This window comes from Gadus chalcogrammus, chromosome 2 (assembly GCF_026213295.1).
Source record: "Gadus chalcogrammus isolate NIFS_2021 chromosome 2, NIFS_Gcha_1.0, whole genome shotgun sequence".
NCBI classification, from domain to species: Eukaryota; Metazoa; Chordata; class Actinopteri; order Gadiformes; family Gadidae; genus Gadus; species Gadus chalcogrammus.
In genome coordinates, this window is record NC_079413.1 from 23684977 (window position 1) to 23709425 (window position 24449).

Genomic DNA, 24449 nt, shown 5'->3' on the forward strand with positions numbered 1-24449 from the left:
CCAGGTCTCAGGAGCCGTCCCGAGCAGCACTCGTCTCCCCCGCGCCGTGGCCCTCCCGCCCAGAGAACCTGAGGGGGCACGGTGGGGGGGGGGGCACGGTGGGGGGGGGGCCGGAGGGGGCCGTGGGGTGCAGGGGACTGGATGAGACCAGGAAGAACAAAAGCTCAACTAATTGAAAGTTTAGAAGTTTCAAAATTCTCCCCTCTGAGCTGTGTGATTATTATTTTTTTTTTCATTTTGTACATTTTGTGTGGTTTTTTAAAATCTGCCAATTCTAGATACGAGGAAACCCAACAGAGGGGAGGAGGAGCTATGAGCTATGAGAGTGAAGCAGAGCAGCCATTCAGAGAGAAAGGAAGGCGAGTCAAAACGGAAAAGGAGGGGATCCCTTACAGCGGATCCATCTGTGGACGACGAGTGGGCGTGGTGCGGGGGGGGGGCAACAGATGGTGGGGCCACACGCAGAACACTCTAGTGTAAGTGTGTGTGTATATTTATGCGTGTGTGTATGTGTGTTGTGTGTGTATGTGTGTGAGGTGGAATAGCGGCGCGCGTTGATGAAGAGTTAGGTGTGGGGGGGGGGTTGCTTTAGTTGTGGATCTTGATGGCCTTCTCCAGGTAGGTGTAGCGGCCTCTCTTTGGCGCTTTGTTGAAGTGGTCCAGGCCGAGCCAGGGCCGCGGGTGGGACATGTTGCCTGTGAACGTGTTCTCGCATTAGGACATCGTTCCCGTCTCCGACATCGGCAGGCCGTGTAATTCAATGTGACATGAGCCCCGTGTGTGTGAGAGTGCGTACCTGGTTGTGGCTCGAAGTCCTTCAGGTTGACCTCGTACTCGTCCTCTGTGATGTACTGATGCCGGCCCATCATAACAATAGCAAACTTGAACTGCACGTAAAACCACAGACCCAGCGCATAAACACAGAGCCACACGTACGTAGATAATGACCCGCACCCGGCAGAACCTCGTCGTTGGGTTCCAACGTTGTGCTACAAACCTTTTCAAACTCCTTCTCCTGGATGTCCAACATGGTCTGGATCCGCCTCATCACGTCTCTGAAGGCCTCTCCCTGCGGACGGAAGGAGACCGCGGGTTATCCAACACAAAGACCTCAGCGGTGGCCACGTTCCGTCAGGGAGATCCCCCACAGGCTCACCTGTCGGATCTTTAGCAGGAAGGGGATCCCGAAGGTGCCGAACACCTCCTTGTGGAAGTGGGCGACGGGGATCAGCATCTCGCTGTCCTTGTCCAGGTCCACCTGGTCCATGGGAAGCTCCTGGTCAACAGGAAGGACAGAGTTATAGAAACTGTACCGTGGGAACGCACCGCAGGACAAGATGTGCAGACAGGAGACATTAAAGCAGCTCCAAGCCGAGTGTCTGTCGACGTTGGACGTACCTCTATTCTGAAGGTGCGGCTGGCGGCCGGGGATAAACATTCTAGCAGCTCGTCTTCCTGGTGGACGCCGATGATTTTATAGCTTACTATCTCCAGCAGCCTGCGGGCAAACACCTTGTTAACCACCAGCCAATGCAGACAGGACATTTGGGCTTCACCGGGTCTTCAGACGCAGACAGGGTCGTCACAGGACCAAAATACTTTTACAATTGACCGGATGGACCGGGAGCAGGAGATATGGTAATTGGACTGCATTTACATAGCGCTTTTATGTAACCAGAGGCCACTTAAAGCGCTTTACAACATTGCCTCATCATGCAGTCACACACGACAGCAGTGTCAGCCACGCAGGGCGACAGCCAGAGCAGTCAGGGTGCAGTCAGGGTGAGGCGTCTCCTCAGGGACACCTCAGCCCTCAGCTAGGAGGAGCCGGGGGTCGAACCAGCAACCTTCAGGTTACCAGCCAACCCGCTCTACCTCCAGAGCTTCATGCCGCCTAGACATGGACACCAACGAGGGAAGAGTAATAACGAACAACCCGTTTACCTGAGCTTCTCTGAGCCTTTGTCGGAGAGCTCGACCGCCTTCTTACATTCGTCCAGCAGGTCCCGCACGCAGCCGTGCTTGTCCGGGTACAGGGTGATCTCCTGCGACAGGAGCAGCAGTTATGTTCTCTACATCCGTGGGCGTCTACTCGTGTGCAACAGTTGTGTGGTGCTCATGGTGCCAACCCTACCTCCTCTCTGAACTGGCTGTTGAGCCATATGGACTTGAAACTCCTCCTGTTCTCAAAGTCTGTGATCTTCATCTTTAACTGGACGGGAGAGAAGGTCAACGGTGTGAAACACGCAGAGGTACCGCTACAGATACAGGACGTTCCAATACAGAAGCTACTGCAGTACAAACACCGCCCACAAAAAAAGGAAAAGTAGCACAAATGGGCCCAGCTAGATGAGAGAGCAGACCAAGTAAAGAGGTAAACACGGGTATAAACCAGCGCTGGCGTTGTGGCGCCCCCTACCTGCTGGTAGTAGAGTTTCTTGGGCTGCCGGGGCTTGAAGAACTGCAGCAGGTCGCGCAGCGTGCCCTCGTAGTTGTGCCTGAGCGGGTTCCCGGGGCCGTCCCTGTACCTGCCCACCACACCACCGAGCAGGTTAGGGAGGGAAGAGGTGGGGAGGGGGACCCGGGTCAGGGTGTAAAGCAACACAAGAGGAGGTGTGGAGAGTTAGGACAGACAAAAACAAAGTATACATGAGTAGATGGAGGACACGGAGGGGGTGAAGGTAGAGAGCAAAACCAGGAGCGGACAAAAAGGAGATAGAGGAGGAAGGGGAGTGAGGGCAGGTTAAGAGGAGGAGGAGGAGAAGAGAGGGGACAGGTTACACAAGTGTTGAGTTATAAACATGCACGGCGCTTTGATGGTGACGGGGGGGGGGGGGGTTAGAGGAACAGCTGTCTGTACGTGAGTCATCCTGCATGCCGGCGTGGAGGCGGGTGCGTATGAGACAGGCCCCTTACCCCTGGGACTTGAAGAACTGCAGCAGCATGGCGTCCGTGTTCAGCCGCTGGGCCACCGTCTTGGCCACCTGCCGTGAGAGAGGACAGGACACGCGTTAGGACGCATGTCTTCGTCTCCTTGCGTCGCTGTTGGCACGACAACAGAGGAGTCATCTCGGAGGATTCAGTGAGGAAGAGGGCCGTGACGCACTTCTCCTTCATACCACGGTCACAAAGTAACGTCCCAGTGGCGTTCCGTATATGACCATTGAAGACACATCTATACCATGAATACATCAGTAGTACATCGTCCCTGTACTCTGGCTGCATCGTTCTGAAGATGAGACAGGTTCCCCCATCTCTACCCCAGTCACTCATACCATGAATACATCAGTAGTACATCGTCCCTGTACTCTGGCTGCATCGTTCTGAAGATGAGACAGGTTCCCCCATCTCTACCCCAGTCACTCATACCATGATTACATCAGTAGTACATCGTCCTGTACTCTGGCTGCATCGTTCTGAAGATGAGACAGGTTCCCCCATCTCTACCCCAGTCACTCATACCATGATTACATCAGTAGTACATCGTCCTGTACTCTGGCTGCATCGTTCTGAAGATGAGACAGGTTCCCCCATCTCTACCCCAGTCACTCATACCATGATTACATCAGTAGTACATCGTCCCTGTACTCTGGCTGCATCGTTCTGAAGATGAGACAGGTTCCCCCATCTTTTTTACGGCTATATATTTCTTTTTGTAGAATACATCAGTATAAGATCTCATTTTAGACGTACCCCAGGCGATTGAAAAATGAACCGCAGGTAAGGAAGCGATTGCCCGTATGCCTTTGATACAGAGACGCTTGATGACATGCCCGTAAAGGTTATCTATGGCCTTATCCACGAGACGACGGCCTAACCCGAGGACGGAAGCCATCCAAAACCAACTTGGTCAGACAAGCTTCCCTCCACGCAAAGGAGAACCGCCATGATGATCCCAATGTGAAGCATGCCAGTGTTCATCTGTGTGAATTATATAGCTTATCATATAGTAACCGCCATGATGATCCCAATGTGAAGCATGACGGTGTTCATCTGTGTGAATTATATAGCTTATCATATAGTAACCGCCATGATGATCCCAATGTGAAGCATGCCAGTGTTCATCTGTGTGAATTATATAGCATATCATATAGTAACCGCCATGATGATCCCAATGTGAAGCATGACGGTGTTCATCTGTGTGAATTATATAGCTTATCATATAGTAACCGCCATGATGATCCCAATGTGAAGCATGACGGTGTTCATCTGTGTGAATTATATAGCTTATCATATAGTAACCGCCATGATGATCCCAATGTGAAGCATGCCAGTGTTCATCTGTGTGAATTATATAGCTTATCATATAGTAACCGCCATGATGATCCCAATGTGAAGCATGACGGTGTTCATCTGTGTGAATTATATAGCATATAGTAACCGCCATGATGATCCCAATGTGAAGCATGCCAGTGTTCATCTGTGTGAATTATATAGCATATCATATAGTAACCGCCATGATGATCCCAATGTGAAGCATGACGGTGTTCATCTGTGTGAATTATATAGCTTATCATATAGTAACCGCCATGATGATCCCAATGTGAAGCATGACGGTGTTCATCTGTGTGAATTATATAGCTTATCATATAGTAACCGCCATGATGATCCCAATGTGAAGCATGCCAGTGTTCATCTGTGTGAATTATATAGCTTATCATATAGTAACCGCCATGATGATCCCAATGTGAAGCATGACGGTGTTCATCTGTGTGAATTATATAGCATATCATATAGTAACCGCCATGATGATCCCAATGTGAAGCATGACGGTGTTCATCTGTGTGAATTATATAGCTTATCATATAGTAACCGCCATGATGATCCCAATGTGAAGCATGCCAGTGTTCATCTGTGTGAATTATATAGCATATCATATAGTAACCGCCATGATGATCCCAATGTGAAGCATGACGGTGTTCATCTGTGTGAATTATATAGCATATCATATAGTAACCGCCATGATGATCCCAATGTGAAGCATGACGGTGTTCATCTGTGTGAATTATATAGCTTATCATATAGTAACCGCCATGATGATCCCAATGTGAAGCATGCCAGTGTTCATCTGTGTGAATTATATAGCTTATCATATAGTAACCGCCATGATGATCCCAATGTGAAGCATGACGGTGTTCATCTGTGTGAATTATATAGCTTATCATATAGTAACCGCCATGATGATCCCAATGTGAAGCATGACGGTGTTCATCTGTGTGAATTATATAGCTTATCATATAGTAACCGCCATGATGATCCCAATGTGAAGCATGACGGTGTTCATCTGTGTGAATTATATAGCATATCATATAGTAACCGCCATGATGATCCCAATGTGAAGCATGACGGTGTTCATCTGTGTGAATTAAATAGCATATCATATAGTAACCGCCATGATGATCCCAATGTGAAGCATGACGGTGTTCATCTGTGTGAATTATATAGCATATCATATAGTAACCGCCATGATGATCCCAATGTGAAGCATGACGGTGTTCATCTGTGTGAATTATATAGCATATCATATAGTAACCGCCATGATGATCCCAATGTGAAGCATGACGGTGTTCATCTGTGTGAATTATATAGCTTATCATATAGTAACCGCCATGATGATCCCAATGTGAAGCATGACGGTGTTCATCTGTGTGAATTATATAGCATATCATATAGTAACCGCCATGATGATCCCAATGTGAAGCATGACGGTGTTCATCTGTGTGAATTATATAGCATATCATATAGTAACCGCCATGATGATCCCAATGTGAAGCATGACGGTGTTCATCTGTGTGAATTAAATAGCATATCATATAGTAACCGCCATGATGATCCCAATGTGAAGCATGACGGTGTTCATCTGTGTGAATTATATAGCTTATCATATAGTAACCGCCATGATGATCCCAATGTGAAGCATGACGGTGTTCATCTGTGTGAATTATATAGCATATCATATAGTAACCGCCATGATGATCCCAATGTGAAGCATGACGGTGTTCATCTGTGTGAATTATATAGCTTATCATATAGTAAGAAGGCCTATACCAAAAATAGAAAATGTCTTTCAAATGAATGTCTCTCAGATGTTACAATATACAAATAACACATCTTGTGTGCAAAGACATTGTCCAGTGTGTAAAAAGACGTTTGAAATAAATTGGCTTTTAGCGAGCTATTCTGATTAGGAATCAAAACAAATAGATTCTCAAACTTTAGAATACAGCCTATCAAACAAACTAATTGAGAGTGTTCTACAGAGATACATCTTCCTAATAGAAGCACAAAATTGGCTCTCGGATTATGAGGGCCATTTTGCAGGGAAATGATTGCATCTGCACATCACACCTCCAAACCCCCCTTGAACCTCATTTAAACCAGCGCGGCAGGCCTACCTGAAAGTAGTTCATGCGGTTAGAGAGTGTGACCACGAAGCCGGGGTCGTTGTGGATGGTCTTGTCACAGAAGATGACGTCCACGCGGTGGTAGAGGTCCCGGAAGTAGTCCTTGGCGGTGGGCAGCTCGCTGCTGTCGTTCTCCGGGTCGTCCCTGGGTAGAAGTGGTTCATGTGTCAAAGGCCCTGGAGAACGTAGAGCTGCCTCTGGAGACGGGACTCTTCAGACAAGGCAAGGGTTAACATCCAGGGGGTTCATCAATCCAGATACCTAGCCATCCATCCATCCATCCATTAATTAAAATATGACGCCCTGATAAGGTTTGAAGGTCTCAATGTAAATAATAATTTCAGCCAGCCTCGTCATAGTCATCTCATTCCCACAAGCCATTGTGTCGTGCTTACTTCTGGAAGACAATGATGTCCCCATCCATGAGCTCGTCCAGGGCCTTGTCCAGAGACACGTCGTAGTCCTGGATCCGCTCCGTTAGGTTGGGCTTTACTTCCTGAAACGCAGCAACGCGTGGGGAACGCGGTCAGGGAGGGCCACTCGTCAAACATGGGTATGCGGTGTTTAATGGAGAAAAACACAGGAAGAATGTGTCACCTCATAGAGGATAAGGCTAGTTTCCTGCTGAAACCCTGCTCTCTCACACATGACGGGCAGCAGGTCTCCTGTGGAGAGAAAGGCCACGACACAGACCGTTAACCTAACAGCATCACAGGTTCAGCTGCAGTGCATCTGAAGATCCAGCTCATTTGGTCAGAAATGAGGTGGGCATCATTGGGTTCTTATTTATTGGATCAGAAGAGTTGAGTTGACAAAATGTAATATATAAAGAGGATATCTTTCCCCATTTAGATTTAGCCTAGCATGTTAAACCGCACCACTCAACAAGAATCCAGCACATTCAAAACAAAACATCATGCTCAACCCATTAACTTACTTATTTTGCAGGATATAGGTGTGTAGATATGTCCACAATAATTTAAGCTTCTGGTTTTAGGATCATACATCTTCAGGAACAACATGACATCATCTGAGAACAAGAAGAAAGGTGTCGAAGGTCAGGGGGGCCGTGACGGGGTGGGGGCCGCAGTCCACACCCTGGTCAGGGGGGCCGTGACGGGGTGGGGGCCGCAGTCCACACCCTGGTCAGGGGGGCCGTGACGGGGTGGGGACCGCAGTCCACACCCTGGTCAGGGGGGCCGTGACGGGGTGGGGGCCGCAGTCCACACCCCGGTCAGGGGGGCCGTGACGGGGTGGGGGCCGCAGTCCACACCCCGGTCAGGGGGGCCGTGACGGGGTAGGGACCGCAGTCCACACCCCGGTCAGGGGGGCCGTGACGGGGTGGGGGCCGCAGTCCACACCCCGGTCAGGGGGGCCGTGACGGGGTAGGGGCCGCAGTCCACACCCTGGTCAGGGGGGCCGTGACGGGGTGGGGGCCGCAGTCCACACCCTGGTCAGGGGGGCCGTGACGGGGTGGGGGCCGCAGTCCACACCCTGGTAGAATGCATCGTCTCTAAGGAATGCATCGTCTCTAAGCTTGGCCGAGCCATCTCTTTTAGATGAATCCGATGACAATGACAATCGCTCGCATGAGTTGTACAAGTAAGTAGTGCACTGTCGGGACCAAGATTTGTATACAGACAACACTACAAAATGGTTCCACGCGGAACTGGACCAATTTGCTAACTTTTTATAGAGCACCTCTCAGACAACCTAATGCAACACGACTACAGAAATTGGCAAATCCAAAAGACCAAACTTTGTAAGTGTTGTCGCTGCTGTAAGACGAATATAAACTATTTCAATACTGTAAAGCAAAGGGTTCAGCGATTCGTTTAACTTCCTTCCTCTGAAAACCAAATATACCCCCAGAGCTTGAAGTTGAACTCATGCCGACTCACGGTCTTTGTCGAACTTGGGTAACGTTGCGCCACTTGCAGCCATTTCTGGGTCCACCGTCTCCAAAAATATTGTCCACGGGTTCTCGTTGTCGCTCAAGTCAATCATCTGAGGCATGATGGAGAGACATTCACAATGAGTCCCACTGCATCACTGTACACGAGGGTAAACCAACCCACCACCTTTAGTGGTGGCATTGGACATGCTGTAAACACAGGATTAACCACTCTGATTGATCCAGAATACACAGGACAGGTACATCAGGACAACCATGACTCCAAAGCAACATCGGGGCACCAGGGCATTGGACATGCTGTAAACACAGGATTAACCACTCTGATTGATCCAGAATACACAGGACAGGTACATCAGGACAACGATGACTCCAAAGCAACATGGGGGCACCAGGGCATTGGACATGCTGTAAACACAGGATTAACCACTCTGATTGATCCAGAATACACAGGACAGGTACATCAGGACAACCATGACTCCAAAGCAACATCGGGGCACCAGGGCATCCCCACTCACCGACTTGCTGCAGTCGGCCTCGTAGTCCAGCATGGCGGGCCTCTTGGTGCCGTTGCTGCGGGCCTGCATGGGCCAAAGCCTCATCTGGTCCTGGGGGAACCCCTGTAGCACACACACACACACACCTCTTCAGTCATGGAATCACCTCGCATGCACACCAGTACCAATGGCTATATGAATGCCAAGCCTGCGCTGGCCAGAGACACAGGCAGATGTCGGATTTAAACAAGAGGAGACCAGTGTGGTGAAGCGGTAGGTTGGCTCACCATAGTCTGGGAGAGATTCTGAACGAACTCCTGGAGTGTTGAGCTCTTCAGCACCTTGAAGATCGTGTACTTGACCTTCTCTTCGTCGTACATGTCGTTGCCCTGGTGGCCGCAGAACTGGTCCTCCGTCACCATCTAACCAGAAAACAAGAAGAGGTCATATATTAGTGAAGATGGCGGTCGGGTCGATTAGTGAAGGGAGAGTTGAAAAGGTTTTACTCTGATCATAACGGAGTTAGATCATATCTGTGAGCTCAATAGGTCGTCGCCTACCGGAGGCTTGGTAGTTGGTTAGCAATAAGTCCTCTTTCACTATGCACTTCATAGTGTTCATAGTTCTGAGCGTTGTGTAGGACCTCCACCTGTGTGTCTTTGTTGTATCCGGGGAATGGGTTACCATAGCAATCCTAAGTGCTTGGCACAGTAAAGATATTTATAGAAACAGCGATATATATTCTCTTCTGACCAATGTACTCGTCGCTTTGGATAAAAGCGTCTGCTAAATGCCCTAAATGTAAATGTGAACCTTTAAATGGGACCAAAATCCTGTGCGCAAAAAAGGAGGACATCTTCAAAGCCGCTTTGCCTGAGGGCATTGTTAAACATGGATATAGAAAACTACCGCGAGTGCTTTTCTTATACTTGCGCTCAACGTATTAATCCTTGTGGTCGGAGGTGTGCTGGCGATGAGAGGCCTGGCGGTTCCCAGGTATGGGGGAAGAGGTCTCGTGGGGCCTTACCTGGACCTGCATGTAGAGATGGGCCTCCTGCCGCTCCTTCCTCTTCTGGGCCTCCACCCTCTTCTCCTCCTGAAGACGCTCCACCAGCTGCTGGGGGATGTCCACGTCCGTCACAGGCAGGAGCACCTCACCTGTACCACGGAACACAGGGGGCTTAGCTTGACACGTGCCATTGGAAATGGAAAAGGTTTTAGTCAATTATCACAATTGCACTTAGGATGAACTTGTATGTTGTCTTGTGTTTAATGTTGTAACTGTGTACTGCTGTCCATCTTGGCCAGGTCTCTTTCATAATATATTTTAATCTCGATGATAATAACAATGTGCCCATCAAACGAAAAGGCACCGAAACATCAAAAAGGCCAGATGTACGGTTCTACGAAGAGAATGTCCATGAAGATCCAAGTCGCGACTCAAACATGATGCAGCGCTGCCTGCGGTCATACTGGCTAACGTGTCAGTAAAAAGGGACAGGAGGGCATTTCTGAACGTATGATTAACCAGTGGAGACACAGAATGACCATCGGGGAAGGATATTTATCTGGGAGGAGAGGGCCATCTCCTGCTACGATCACCCGCTCAATGAGTAGCGAGCTCGAGTGATTGTGTTTGATTTCCCCGGGTGCATTCATTTATATTCTTGTGTCCGGCTATCAAAAAAAGAAACTAAAACCGGATGTCCGTTCCCGGCTTTACTTATCGATGATCAGGCTCTCATTGACAACCTCTGGAAGGATATTACATGACGCACACTAGGGACAATGACACAGGGTTCCTTTCAACAAGCTATTACAGATTAGGAAGCAATAAATAGAATAGTAAATGGCCAACTGAATTCATCATGAAAATAATTTTGTGTGTTCAGTCAGTCACAATAGGCTATAAAATACAAGTAAATGCAAGACGCCTGTCGTGTCTGACGCACAAAATATAACCATTGTTAGCATTATTATTAAAGCATTATAACATTTCACAACAGACTGAATAAGGTTCATAATAAGGTGGCAATGTAGGCCAATAGTTTTTTAACCCCTAAAACACAGCAGTTGACTGATTCAGGGCCATGATACTAACATTTTTTAAAACCTAATTATCTAAATGATCGGTTATTTGATACCCTTGTAATAAACATGATACGTGGAATGGCTCTCATTGTCCAATCCTGACGTCCCTCCTAATAAACACCACCCAGCACATTTGCGAGCAGAGGGCATGTGCACGTAAGGGATCCATGTACATCCCAGACCAGGAGGGGGCGGGCCAGACGTACCGAGCTTGGACTCCCGGATGTACACCAGCATGTAGGCGTTGGTGCAGTGGCGCACAGAGAGGTCGTCGTCGTGGCCGCCGTAGTTGTGCTCGATGGCCTCCTCCTTGGTGCAGCGTGACACCACGTCGTCATCAAACTTACACCACTGAGAGAGGAGGGGAGACCACAGCGTACGTCAGACCCAGCGCACTCTGTGCCAGGCTCACGGGACATGATCCAGCTAGATGGAGCACGGCTTTCTTCTGGGACAGGGAGGGGTTGTTGTAGTAAAAGAACACTGGCATGCTGTCTAGCAGAAGGATGGTACACTTAGACTAAAGTGTGACACTACAAGAGCGCATTTGTGATCCTGTAGATGAACGATTAGTGTAGATATACTTAACCTACATTTCTCCATTCCCTCAAACAATATTTTGCTAAATGGAAAACAGTTTTAAGTGGTGGCAAACTTCCAAATGCGAGCAAGAAGCATCGCTTTATATTATGACTTGCACAGCCCAAGTACTGAAAATTACTAGAAAGGAAAATATTATATTATACATTATGGTATTTTAGCGCAGCTCTTGGGGAGAATCTGCTCACCCTAAAGCAATGCTTCGGCCCACAGCAACGTTGCACTAAAGTCACGAGCTAAAGAAACCAATTAACTGTAATGGGAGACGTAACTAAGCTTCCGAGCTCTAGAGATGAACAACACCTCAACATACATAGACTTTATCAAAGGCATACAGATAAGGGATGTGATGTTTGTAGACAATAATAAAGGAGGTTGTTCTCACGATGGGCTCCTTGACGCTGACTTTGCCGTCTCCCTTGGGGTTGAGGTACACGACGTAGTGGCCCCCGTGGTTGTCCCCGCTGTGCACCAGCACGGCGTGCAGGATGTAGTTGGCCGGGTCCTTTGAGTCGGTCTTCTGCAGGAACTCGTCCAACGGGAGCTGCTCGGGGAACTCAAACCTGGGGGAGCAAAGGGGGTTGGAGCATGAGCAGAGTGGTCCGCACCACAAGATAAAAAAACACTTTACTACGGGCTAGAAAGTAGCGGGAAACGCTGTCTCCTTTGCTCCGTTATCAGCGGAGGATAATGTCATATTATGCAGGGTATAACTACCCTGTCACGGCAGGGAGACATTACAGTTTACATGCACTGTTGCGCAGGCATATTCCACTTCAAAATTGTCTGTTAATAGACGGGTTCCCCGATTGCAAACATGATTGTCTGTGCGCACAGCCAGGGAGCGACAGACCGTTGGTACCATAAACTACTGTGGTCACATTAGTGCATCCAGCCAGGGAGCGACAGACCGTTGGTACCATAAACTACTGTGGTCACATTAGTGCATCCAGCCAGGGAGCGACAGACCGTTGGTACCATAAACTACTGTGGTCACATTAGTGCATCCAGCCTCTTCAATGTATGAACGCCATTGTTCATTTTAAAGCCCGATAATGGAATGGGGGAAAAAATGCTGGCACTATCACATTCAACGTGAGAGGAATTTGATATGGACACTGGTCAATATCAAGGTCCTATGCGAGACATTAAAAAAGTAACTATATAACTTTTTAACAAAAAAGTAAAACTACATTGACATGATTACTTTGTACCACAGATTCATAAAATGTACTGGTTTGTGCGTTTTCCCCTATCCCAACCCCTCCATATTAGGCCTACAGTGCATTGATGGACGTAACAATAACTTATGATATTAACATCAAATCTCTAGTTATATAGATTAGAATTTAAAAAATGCACAATACTAATCCTTTACGCGAGGAGATGGGTATGCGGCAAGGGATGCGACTTTCATTTGAAGACTTCTGCACAGATTACGCCCCGTGCCCACTACATGCGTCCGTTGCGTGATCCCCATTGACTTTAATGGGGACGGACGCGCAATGCATTGTGGATCCGTCCGTCCCGTTGGAGCCTTCGGCTCCGTCAGAAAGTTGAAAACTGTTCAACTTTTTGGCAGCGACGGATCCGTCATCCAATCAGATCGCTGTACGGTTGCTGATTGACACCCCGCCCTCATGGGTAAAATCCTCAGTTTGTCGATGCTCATGCTAATGATCATGTGTTTTTCCCCGCGTGTGATTTGTTGACCATTATGTTAATTTTGATGTGCCTGTCCCCGGACGTGATTGGCTGCTGCATCGGAGGGCCGAGGATCCGGGAGGATAAAGCACGGGCGAGCTCAACATCCACGGCAGCTGGCCTTGGATATGAAGCTTGCCATATTGGGTTTTCGAATGGTTATTTGTTGGTTGATCAAGGTTCTTGTTAATTGCTACACGGGAACTTATCCCATGCTCTGGGCTAAATAAACAAATAAACAACTTCCAGTTAACCAAAGACATCTGGTTTTATGTTGCCACCCCTTCCCCTAGCGGGGGACGTAACAATGGCGTATGCAAATTTAAGCACTGTGACGCGACTCGGCCTCTGACGATACTGCATGGAAAGCGGGTCATCTTGCATCGCAACAAGCAGGAAGTAGCGGGAAGAACCCGCCGAAGCGATTTGATTGGCTGACGGATGCATCTGCAAAGACTACTCCCCCATCAGTCAGCCACGCCTTCCCACATCAGTCAACGGACGCATGTAGTGGGCACGGGGCGTTACAAAATAAGAAAAGGTTTTCACTAATGGGAAAGTATTAGCGGAACCTTTGATTTTCCTGAAAAACAATGATATTGGATAGCCCATGTCTCTTTATTTTTAATCAGATACATGTAGGCTATAATATCTTCCATCTGGCCATACAATGGTTGGCCATTTGGAAGATATTATAGCCTACATGTATCTGATTAAAAAGAAAAAGAGGCTTGCATAGCTTAAAAAATAAAAACTACAAACAGACAAATCATTAGCTTATGAATCCAATCAGCCCCTTAGAAGATTTGGATCTGGTTTTATTAAAAAGGGAGTGTACCCCATCATGGTATGTTTAACTATTTCTATCCCTGGTTTCGGCGATTAGCAGTTAATGGATACTTGCGACCTTGTGTTGTGTGGCAAGGATCCTTGTGTCCGTCTGTGGTCTATGCAATTTGATAGAGATACTAGTACTACATTAAGGAAGATTATCAAGATAGTTTTATAAAAGTGGTGCAGACTTCTTACTGCAATCCATAGAGGCCAACCCTTAGAAGACGCAGGTCACATAGGTTAAGGTTTGAGAGTACCACGAGAGCCCCAACTTCGTCCGAGTATTTGGACTTCCAATCATTTCGCTATTTTTTTCCAAAAACCATCACTATTGTTATTCAGTTTGACCCCCATCCCATTTGAGTCAGGATTAATTTGATTAAATTTGCCCTCAAGGAATAAAGTTGCTGAATGCATCATTGGGATGCACGAATTGGGCAATACTGTTTATATTCATACCATACCATTTATTTATGAGTTTTTATAGCACCACCTCATTAAGGTTTGTCAGTTTTTTAATTACTATTAACTTTTTAATTAACTATTAACACAAATTACAGAGTTATTATCCCTTTTTTAATTCCACTGCAAGTAAAATGTTATTTTTTACAAACATGTGACCAATCAGAAAGCGTTGAACTTTGAAAGGACCATTCAACATTATAAACTTGTGCTCTAGCGAACCATTTTGTGACGTCTGAAATTGTTTACGCCAGAAGACGACATGATCATATTTCGATCGCTTGCCTCATACCAAGTTCCACACGCCTGCATAATACAGAGGCATCTAAATATAAAACTTGTGTCAAGTCATCTTAACTAAGCTCATGTATTACTTCCTGTTGAGAAGTGACTGGTACAGGAAGACAAAAAGAGCTAAAGGATTCTCATAAATGTAGTTCATGGGACAAAATAATTGTGTTAATTATGGTCGAAACGTGGTTAGATGAAATGAGAAAAAAAAACATATCACACACACACACACACCTGTCATTGATCTTGATGTTTTGGTCGGTCTGGGGGTCGTACATGAACCTCATCAGCTGAAGGTGAAGGATGGGGGGGAAGGTGAGGAACTTGACCCCCTTCTCAGCTTCCTGTGAAAGCACAGCGACACATGTTTGAGAATGCTACCACTTGGCCATAACAAGTTTGGGCATTTTACACTATTGCAAAGTATCAATAACTCACCTGCAAGCCATGCTCTCCTGCATCATATTTGTTGTCCCCATCCAACTGCTCGGTGGCCACATAGTCCTTGAAAGACTCAAAGACTGCAGAAATGGAGAGAGAAGGGAGTTAGGCCAAACACTGAGCTGGATCTTAAACCATCAGTCCACTTAAAAAGACCCAAGGTTAGGATTTGAAATTATTTATCCTAAGATGTCAATCTGACATGATTGTGTTTACTCCACCCCTCTGGCAGAGTCTGAGGGTGCAGCAGTATGGCAGTTTGGGAGCAGTTGACATTCCTTCGATTCTAAATGAGGGTAATAATTCCCATAGCTGTATCTTTGTTTGCTGCAGCCGTGTCCATAACAGTCGGCCTGGCTTGGACATTTTTGCCAATAGTTTCCATATACCAGTTTTGATTCCGTGTTTACATGCAACTGCGCATGGTCACGGACGTAGATACAGACTTAGAGACTTAACCAAGGATAAAGAGACTGGGGTCTTAGGAAACTTGCCAAATCATTTAAAGAATGGCCCTCCTACCAGGAATTGATTCAATGCAACAATACGCTTACATTACAGAGCCACCAAACTTAAAACCTACGCAAGCCCGCAATTATCTGCTGCTACTCACTGTTCTTCTTTCCTTTGATGCTGAGCTGGATGTCGTAGTAGTCTTCTATCCGCTCGGATCGGTAGTCCACATGCTTACATTGGATGTACGACTAAAGGAGAACAAAAAACATCCAGAATTAGGCGAGAAAACATACTGTTTTGTTCAAAGCATTTGTAACACAAAATGTCTTTACTCTTGTAGAACATCGTTTTTTGACATGGGATAGTAAAAATAGGTAAGCTGCCAGAACGTACCACCATCTTTCCTCGAAAGAGCTTTGGGATGGTTCCCTCCACGCAGGTGCCCTTCATTTTATTCTCCACGTTGTCAAGGAGCTGGAACACAGACACAGTAAGAGGTTAGTGACGATCTGAATGTAGACAGACACACGCAGGATCTGCTCCCCAGTCAGAAGCAGGAGAACTCACCACTCTGCAGAGCTCCTGGACGTCGTGTTGCATGAAGCTGTCCAAGGTCTCCCACCTGGGGCCAAATAAAGACAACTCCTCAGATTAGGTGTGCAGGATCTTAAGTGAGCTGGGTTTCCTGGATCTGTGCTCGCCCATTCCATTTTGATGGGGCCCGTCGTGAGCAGTTATTGGAATTGGTAGGACAACAGCTCCCCCTTGTGGTAGCTCGCTCCTACATTTTACAACGCGAGGTACATTTTAGCATAACCACCACGATAAGACTGGACCCTGGGCGCACGGCATTGCGTCGAGCCATCAGGAGACGTGGAAACAAACTGAAATGACGCTGCTTTGCCACTGGTTACTAATCGAGGAGACAGACTCGTATTTTACACCGACCAGCTGATTGCTGGAACCTCATTGGGTCCTGTATAACCAGTGATGAAACGGTAGGTGGTTACGGGAAGCAGGGCACAAGGCATTACCCAAAGGATTTGGTGAGTTTCTTGGTGCCGACTGGCTTGTCACTGTGCTGGAGCTCGTAGAACACCCTTTGCAGCGCCAGGGGGACACTCTTTGAGGAGTCGTCACCCTCTGTGGGCATCATGTATACTGCCTAGAGGGGATACAAACGATGGGGTTAGGCTTGCTGACTCAAACTGTCTATACATACTTCATGATATTGCTGCAGAGTACCAGGGATTCCGTGACTGAGCTTGACTTCAGAGTCAAAGCAGTTTATTTTAGGACACTTAACAGAAAATGATTTGCTTTGATAGAGCGTTGTCATGGGAAAAGACAGGCAGCATTTTTATAAGACTCTAAAATTAGACAACGGTTGCACATTTTTCTTATAGTGTAATCTTACATTGTCAATACAAGCATTAATCTGATAAAAGTGGTTCCCGTGCTCTGCAACTATTTAGGCGTCATAAGGAAATAAAAAGGGAAGGACGAACCGGTTTCACAGTGTGGCAAAAGAGCCCATTAATTGTCAACACACATCGAGAGAGTCCGAGTTGATTAGCAGTTCATAGTAAAATCAGGAGGGGGCGATGAGGGAGACAAGTTATTTCAATACCAATGGAGTGAGGTGATCTATTCTAGGGAAAGAGGGCCATATGGCATCGCTTTAGTGTTAGGTCTCGCGATAATTGGGTCAGAGGAAAGGAGCTTTCTTTGACATGCAGTGACTTTATACGAAGGCTTATTGAAATAGAACAATCTGGTATTGAAGCTTGTGTTTTATGTGGCATGCAATTGATATTTTCCATGAGTAAGCAACTTGTGGCCCTTGATGGATTCACTAATCTTTCTGACAATTTTTTCTAATCTTTTCTGGCCAAATGCATTTGACCATACAGTATACGTGTGGCTGAAGGGAATCAGTGTATTCATGCATTGAGTCACATTTTACTATGCCCTGATACAAGAAAGCATCACAGGGTTTTCCTTTTTTTTTCTTCTTAAGTTAAGCAACAGCCGTACCTTAACTACGAGTGGATTGTTCGCCCTCACCCTTTCTGTATGTTATAGTAAGCTATTAGAACACTATTTGAAAACACGCCAATATTATCTCTGTAAGCATCCGGCTTTGAATGAACAGATTGTTTGCCACTGATGATGTATCAGAAAGGAAAATCTGGAGCCATACCCTCCGCAGTTGGTTGGTGAAAAACAGTGTTTGCAGCAGGCTGTTCATGTAACAGGTGGCTCCCTGGTTCTTCAGTCCAACGTAGCCTGTGTGTTTCTTTGAGTCCCAGCTGGGATAGAGACGGAGGGTTAGTGTTAGACTGGCACTTCTCGGTCAAATGGGCAAAACAATACCACCACAGAGGAAGAAGAGGGAAAGACATACGCTACTCCATGTGGGGCATCCGCCTGGACGTAAACCTCAAAGGAAACTTTGTCGTCATCAACAAAGCCTCTCTCGGGATCAGTTACATCCTGAAATTGCAAAAAAAAATTAAGATATATTACAGACTGGCAAATACCGGTGTAGGCATTTTAAGATATAAAATGCAATTCATGCTTTACCCAATAATGTGGTCAACTGTGTGCAATTATTTAGTAGCCGTGCTAGTTATGCTTGGAGAAAAGTAGGAGGCTGGTCCTGAACTCACACTCCAGGACATGAAGTTGGAAAAGCCCCAATCGTTCTCCTTGTGGAAGAACAGGTGACTGATCCTGCGGCTGAACGACTTCTCATCGTCTTTATAGTTGATGATCTTCAGCATGGCCTGGGCGTGACATGACCACGACCTGGAGGCCATCAAATCAGAGGTCAGTAACCTGGTGTAGACCGAGTGGGTGATAGAATGGAGCTCTCTTAATGTTAAACATGCATGAGACAGGCGAGTAGTGATGTTAGATGACTGGTGTCAGACATTAAGCCTTCGCCAGGATCAAATATGGTACATCATATACAGCATTTGATACATAACCCCCATATCGTGCAACCAAAATATGACATGGTATAATTGATCATATGAGGCCTTTTTATGGACAACGCAGAATGGAAAGGAAGATACCGATGGGCCACGCTCATCTATGAATAATGGTGATGCAAACGTAGCGATGGGATAATCAAGTTATCTGGTGGTGCACTGAAACGTAGATGTGTCATGTGACTAGCTCCTGGGTCTCTAAACACATACAATCCCCCTTGAACGTGCACAATAGTAACTGTAACCTACGTCGAGTCGGATTCAGCGTTGCACTGCAGGAAGAAGCCCACACTCTTCTGGTGCGGCCGATCGGGGTAGAAGCGTGGCATCACCATAATCTTCCAGGGCAGGTTGCGCACAAAGCAGGAGGGGCTGAGCACCGACTCACTGAGACGGCTAAAGCGCTCCACCACAAAGCGAAAGGTGGCTTCCGACCGCCAGCTAGTATCTGCAAAACATTGAGGAGGACATTCAAAGGGATGACATAAAACATGGGAGACATTTCGGGAGGACTAAATTACAACGAGTAAAAAAGCTAGGTAATATAAAGTGAGGAGGACGAGAACATTGATGTAATAGTGCACGTGAGCATTCCAGGAATTTAAAATGGATTCAGTCAACAATGGCGTTTTAAATGTCCACTGTGCGTGGGCAGTGCAAGTGAGAGCGGTAATTGGGTTTTCACGTTAGATTAGTTACAGAAGTGGCTTTCATTGCTTTAACAATGCAACCAGGCAAGAGACACAGGTGCGCTGAATGAGGAAGAGAGCCACATCCTTCTGGACTGAGTGCATGTGTCCCGTACCGTCTTCCATGTCTTCCTCCGTGTTGTTTTGTCCTTCGGCCATGGCCACGTTGCCGTTGATCACTGGGTTGGCTGGGATTCTTGGAGGGTCATCTGTGTCCCCAGCTTCACATACATGAGAAGACAGTGAAGGTACTTTGAATGAATCCCTCTATCCTACAAATATTACACCAAGCCATGGTACATTTCACTAGTCAGGGTAGAGTTTAAGTGATTGACAGTAAACATTTAATATTGATGCGTAATAGTGCTTAGCAAAGTTGAGTGCTCTGGAGAATAAGATGCCATTTTGGAAGCTTGAAATGATCGAGGACAAATCAGGGATTTTGTCATTCGACGCAATGTTACCTTAAGAGCATCTGCTAGTCAATTGATAATTTTGTTCCCCGGAATAAAGATTGCAACTCCCTATAAGCATAAAGTTATGTCTATTTAGATATGCAAGGACAACAACTGTGGGAGAGTTATGTCCGGCTCGACTGTCTGCAGAGTTTTTCATGTTACGGAATGGATGTTCTTTTTCTTAATCAGACGTAGCATTGTTTTTTTGTGTGCTTAGAGTAATTTCAAATACAATTTCATATTTATAAATATACTAAAATTATTTTATCTCCTAAAAGCTATTCATATGTTTACACGAGAGCAAAGGGAATGAAAAGCATTCGTAAATATGTTGTGTTCATAGTAATGTGTTGAAGAATCTCAATGCGTCCAATTAACTTTAGAAAGACCAATGCACGTTGTCAAACAGCACTTCATTATGCTAATGTTTTTTTTTTTGTTTGGTTACCAAGTTTCCATATCAAAACAACCCAATCTGATTACAGTGGATTGTTATTTTTATGGGCTCTGAATGCTCATTGGAATTACCCATGTAAGAATATACTCAATATTCTCCTTTGGTAAAATGGCAGAAAGTGCAATGCTTCCATCAGTCATTTAGTCAGAACAAAACAAACTAGCGAGGGATTGAGAAACAGATGCTTCAGTGCTTGTAAGCATCTTTTTAGACATAAACCTGTTGGTAATCTATCGTATGTGAATGAGGGGTTTATGTTTTCACTCTGTTTGAAAACAAATGACTGAAACTTCTAAAATAAAGGTTGATCACGAATAAATTAGTTTCCGGTCCCCTACACTCTTAAATAACAACATATCAAAGTCTCAACCACAATCAATGAGTAACAGCTTTAAAGAGGAACTGGATTTCTGACACCTGTACATCAGGTTACAAATTATGAGTTGATGGAAGCATTCAATCTATCATTGAATGGATCGAGGAAATGCGGCGATGGATACACTTGTTTACTCTTTTTTGTCTCAGGTCATTTTGGCCAATTATTCAATCTAAACGATGATGAGGCATGACGGAAGGAGATGTGGCCGCAATACGATTCCCACCTTAAACGCATACGCTTAAATCTGGATTGGTTGAAATAAAAATAAGAGATTACAACACTTTTAAACATAACACGCAATGGATGACGCAGTATGATGCTGAAGCCTTTAAACCGCCTTGTCCGGGATGGTCTTATGTTCACATGAATAAATAATACATTCCCTCTATGCGCTGAATTTAGAACGCTTAGAAAATGTTGACACACATAATCCCAATTCCAAACACTACCAACAAAACATGGATCATTAAAGATGGCGAGGCCCACGCGTAGGTTCTTCATACAATGAAGCAGCAAATCCCCGCGCTACCATCGCATGCAAGCTATCCATGTGGGCCTTGCTTGCCGCATAAACCACAACCAAAATACGACTGCCAATATTCCCCGTCCCTACAATTTCTTAGACTGAAAACAAGCGCTTTATCCATAGGCAAACAATCGTAAGCAGTGGCATATTTTTTCTCGCGAAAACATGCCTCCACTTTCATTCGAGGCATTCTGACGCATTCCGCCAACCATGAAAACAGCCACGGTCGTGCTAGCGAGACGTTATCTGCTAACGGCATTCGGTTAACACTAACTATCCTCAATAATAAAAATCAGTTCCAGACCATTTCAAAAGGAAGAAAGTTTGGAAATAGCCTACATTCATCGGAGTCGTTTGAGAAAAACCTAACAAAATTGCATCAATGAATCCCAGCCGTAGTGACTATAACTCGATGGTCGCAAAATTACGAGCCTCCATTTTGAAACACCACACACCCCCTTGGCATTATCCCGTTAGCTCGCATGCTAACCTACGAGCCATCGTCGAACAGTGGGCCCGGGTGCTAATGCGTATAGCTGGTCAAGTGCTCCCACTCATCGAATCCATTGTATTTTACTTTCGTTATTAATGAAAAATAAACCCCGACTCTGTAGCACCCAGCCTTTGAGCGGACACGATCACCAAAGCAACAGCGACGGGTATACGACGTTGAGCTAACCGACAACGTACTTTAGGGCCCCGCGAGACAACTCACCATCATACCCAGCACAAACTTGAGAGCGTGCTTACCTTTTGTTATATCGAGTTTGCGAATTTCCGATTTAGAGAATAAACACGACCAGTCTTTGAGATGGTATCCGAACTAGGATGAGCGCGATGATCACGTCAGACGAGTAATCTCAATAAAAAGTATTAGCGTATTTTACCTCGCAGTGGGTGCCTAATTGTTAATTGCGTGCATGGGCCACAGGGACAACCGACGAATGTTTACAAACATCCCAACACAAAGCAAAAGGGATCCACTTTTTTTGTGACAATATTACTTTACGATTTATTGGTTTTCATTGAATAGTGGGAACTGGCTTGGCTGTAGGATACACAATATACACTAGTACCGAATTGAATAAACGAGTGTATGAGCCCTAACCCTAACTAAATTAATGACAAGGTAAATATTGCAGCTTTTCCGATACAATGTACGCAAAACTTGAATATAAAAAAGTGCATATGTCCATTTAACACTAACATTATTCCCGAACACCCAAACGAGGAATGATTTGGAAGTATACAACGGACGCATCATCAGCAAAAATATAGCCGGCTCTCCCAAGCTAATGGCTTTGGGCCTTAGTGTTTACCATGAACATCTACATGAAGCCCTAAAAACACCCTGCATTTCCATGCACTTCAAGATTCGTACTACAAATTCCCTGGAAGCCTCACCAAACACCTTGTGACCATGCCTTACCTTCCATCTCCATATCCTCGGGTTCGCTAAGCTGTTGCTCGCCGGCTTTCTGCTGCTGTTGCTGAGTGTGGTGGTGGTGGTTCATATTGGCCACTGATGTTGTGATGAAGTGTTGCCTATCTTCGTTCCCCTCGACCTTGTTCGAGGTCGGTTCAGCGGTGCACCGGGTTTTGGTCTGTTGTGGGCTGGGTGTCGTATGATGCAGAGGTGAGGTAGACAGGTCGAGCCTCGGCGGCTGGGCCTGCTCTATCACAACCTCGGCCTTGTCTGCTGTCAGCGCCGGTGATTGAGGAGGGGAGGTCGGCGGGGGAGCTGGCAGAGAAACACGGACGTATTTGCTCGCTATTCGCCCAATCTCGGCGCCTTGATGGGTGCAAGTCGCTGGGGTTGGGGATAGCTTGGGCTCCAAAAACAGAAGCACGCTAAATAAACGAATCGGCTATAACGTTACGCCGAGAAATGTGGGGCAATAGAGGCGAATTGAGAACCACAACCTGCAGCTATAGAAAAAAAATACCCCGCTATAGCAAGCTACCCGATGCTGGGTAGCCAACTAATTATATCGGTACAACAATAAAGGAACCAAAGAATAACTTGCTATCGTCGCACATTCAATAACTTTCTCTGCGATATCCCCAGTCCATGTACTCCTCCGATTGTCCCTCGTCTGGGGGAGAGCGGAGAAAAAGGCTATCCATTCAAACCAGCTTATAATTTGGAATGGCACTAATTTAGAAGTTTACAAAGAGGGGGATGCCACTGTCCAACATACGCACATTAAACCACTTTAATATACCGAACGACAAAATACGGCACCTCTTCGCATTTCAAATGTCTGATTCTATGGAGAAATTTGCCCGGTCATAGCCTGTGCCTCGCTCCCGTGGTTTGTGATGTTGACTCGAGGTAAATCTCAAAATGGCGGTCGCGCTCTTCTCTGAAATGTCACATCCGCATGGAGATCCAAACACTCGCGCACAGAGGCTGAAAAAAAAAGGGTCTGAAACTGTTATGACGGGCTTTGGAGAATTAAAGCCACTTTCCCAAAATGTATATATAGAAGGAACCCACACACAATTGTGTAGATTTGTCAGCCCGTAATAAAATAACTACTATGAATAAATTGCTTTCAATAATTCGAATAGAAAAATATGAATAAGAGCAAATTAAGTATTTTAAATTGGACCTTCTTGCTACGGTATATAATAACATGGCAAATGCACTTCTAAATTACTTAAAGACATCTATAGTATAAATTCATATATCCTGAGAACTTTACTGAGAAGTTATAAAATAATATCTTAAACAAAACCACTTTATTCCTATATTATATGCTATATTTATTCCAAAGCATATTATAAAGAAATGGTTGAATGATCGATTTAACTTATTTAAGGATAATCTTTCGAGGTAATGGGAATGCCTTTAGAATGCGAACGAATAAAAACTACAATAGGACTGGTCAGATAATAATAATAATATTAATAATAATAATAATAATTGGTCAGTTGGAAACGCATCAATAAGGTTTTCCATTTGTTGTATTTAGATATATTATTTGTTAAGCAAAGTAAAATTGTGCAATGTTCAGAAAATAAAAATGTAACGGTAAAACCACAGCGCGTATGGTAAATCCCAAGCTTTGGAACAACTAACCCATCTTACGTTTATGTTAAAATGTCGCCATCTATCGGCGAAAAGTGAATTATTTTTAAGTGATTTATTTACAGATGTGATACGTATCATATTTTTTTATATGATGATACAGCAGATTTAAAGGATAATCAAGAATCAAATAGCGGTTTATACTTGTCTTTGGGTCA

General features: G+C 45.6%; 1 protein-coding gene across 8 annotated transcripts; it reads right to left on the minus strand.

Moving 5' to 3' along the window:
• Positions 1–106: 106 nt before the first annotated feature.
• Positions 107–23056, minus strand: usp7 (ubiquitin specific peptidase 7 (herpes virus-associated)). Of its 8 annotated transcripts, none has more exons than XM_056605058.1 (31): positions 22627–22807; positions 19494–19598; positions 18938–19136; positions 18365–18533; positions 18100–18188; positions 17896–18004; positions 16727–16857; positions 16260–16314; positions 16086–16166; positions 15850–15940; positions 15234–15316; positions 15030–15139; positions 11890–12067; positions 11111–11255; positions 9841–9971; positions 9101–9235; positions 8835–8936; positions 8306–8411; positions 7342–7434; positions 7002–7069; positions 6800–6900; positions 6396–6615; positions 2917–2984; positions 2420–2522; positions 2135–2212; positions 1945–2045; positions 1399–1498; positions 1157–1276; positions 998–1069; positions 797–887; positions 107–695 (listed from the first exon to the last, which is right to left on the minus strand). In XM_056605058.1, exons 1-31 carry the CDS (start codon positions 22709–22711, stop codon positions 589–591), a joined length of 3426 nt encoding a protein of 1141 aa, XP_056461033.1. In that variant the 5' UTR covers positions 22712–22807; the 3' UTR covers positions 107–588. The 8 variants fall into 8 exon arrangements, with proteins under 8 accessions (XP_056461033.1, XP_056461038.1, XP_056461037.1 ...); XM_056605063.1 differs by lacking the exon at positions 22627–22807 and adding an exon at positions 21948–22598 and having other exon boundaries at positions 2420–2528; XM_056605062.1 differs by lacking the exon at positions 22627–22807 and adding an exon at positions 21537–21932 and having other exon boundaries at positions 2420–2528.
• Positions 23057–24449: the final 1393 nt, after the last annotated feature.

Excerpts from the sequence above, each read along its gene's own strand:
- usp7 (XM_056605064.1), bottom strand. The coding sequence starts at position 22,711 with ATGAACCACCACCACCACACTCAGCAACAGCAGCAGAAAGCCGGCGAG. Across the intron at positions 18,189-18,364 it reads CCAACTTCATGTCCTGGAGT|GATGTAACTGATCCCGAGAG; the intron begins GTGAGTTCAGGA and ends TTGCAATTTCAG. Across the intron at positions 888-997 it reads AGGAGAAGGAGTTTGAAAAG|TTCAAGTTTGCTATTGTTAT; the intron begins GTTTGTAGCACA and ends TTTTACGTGCAG.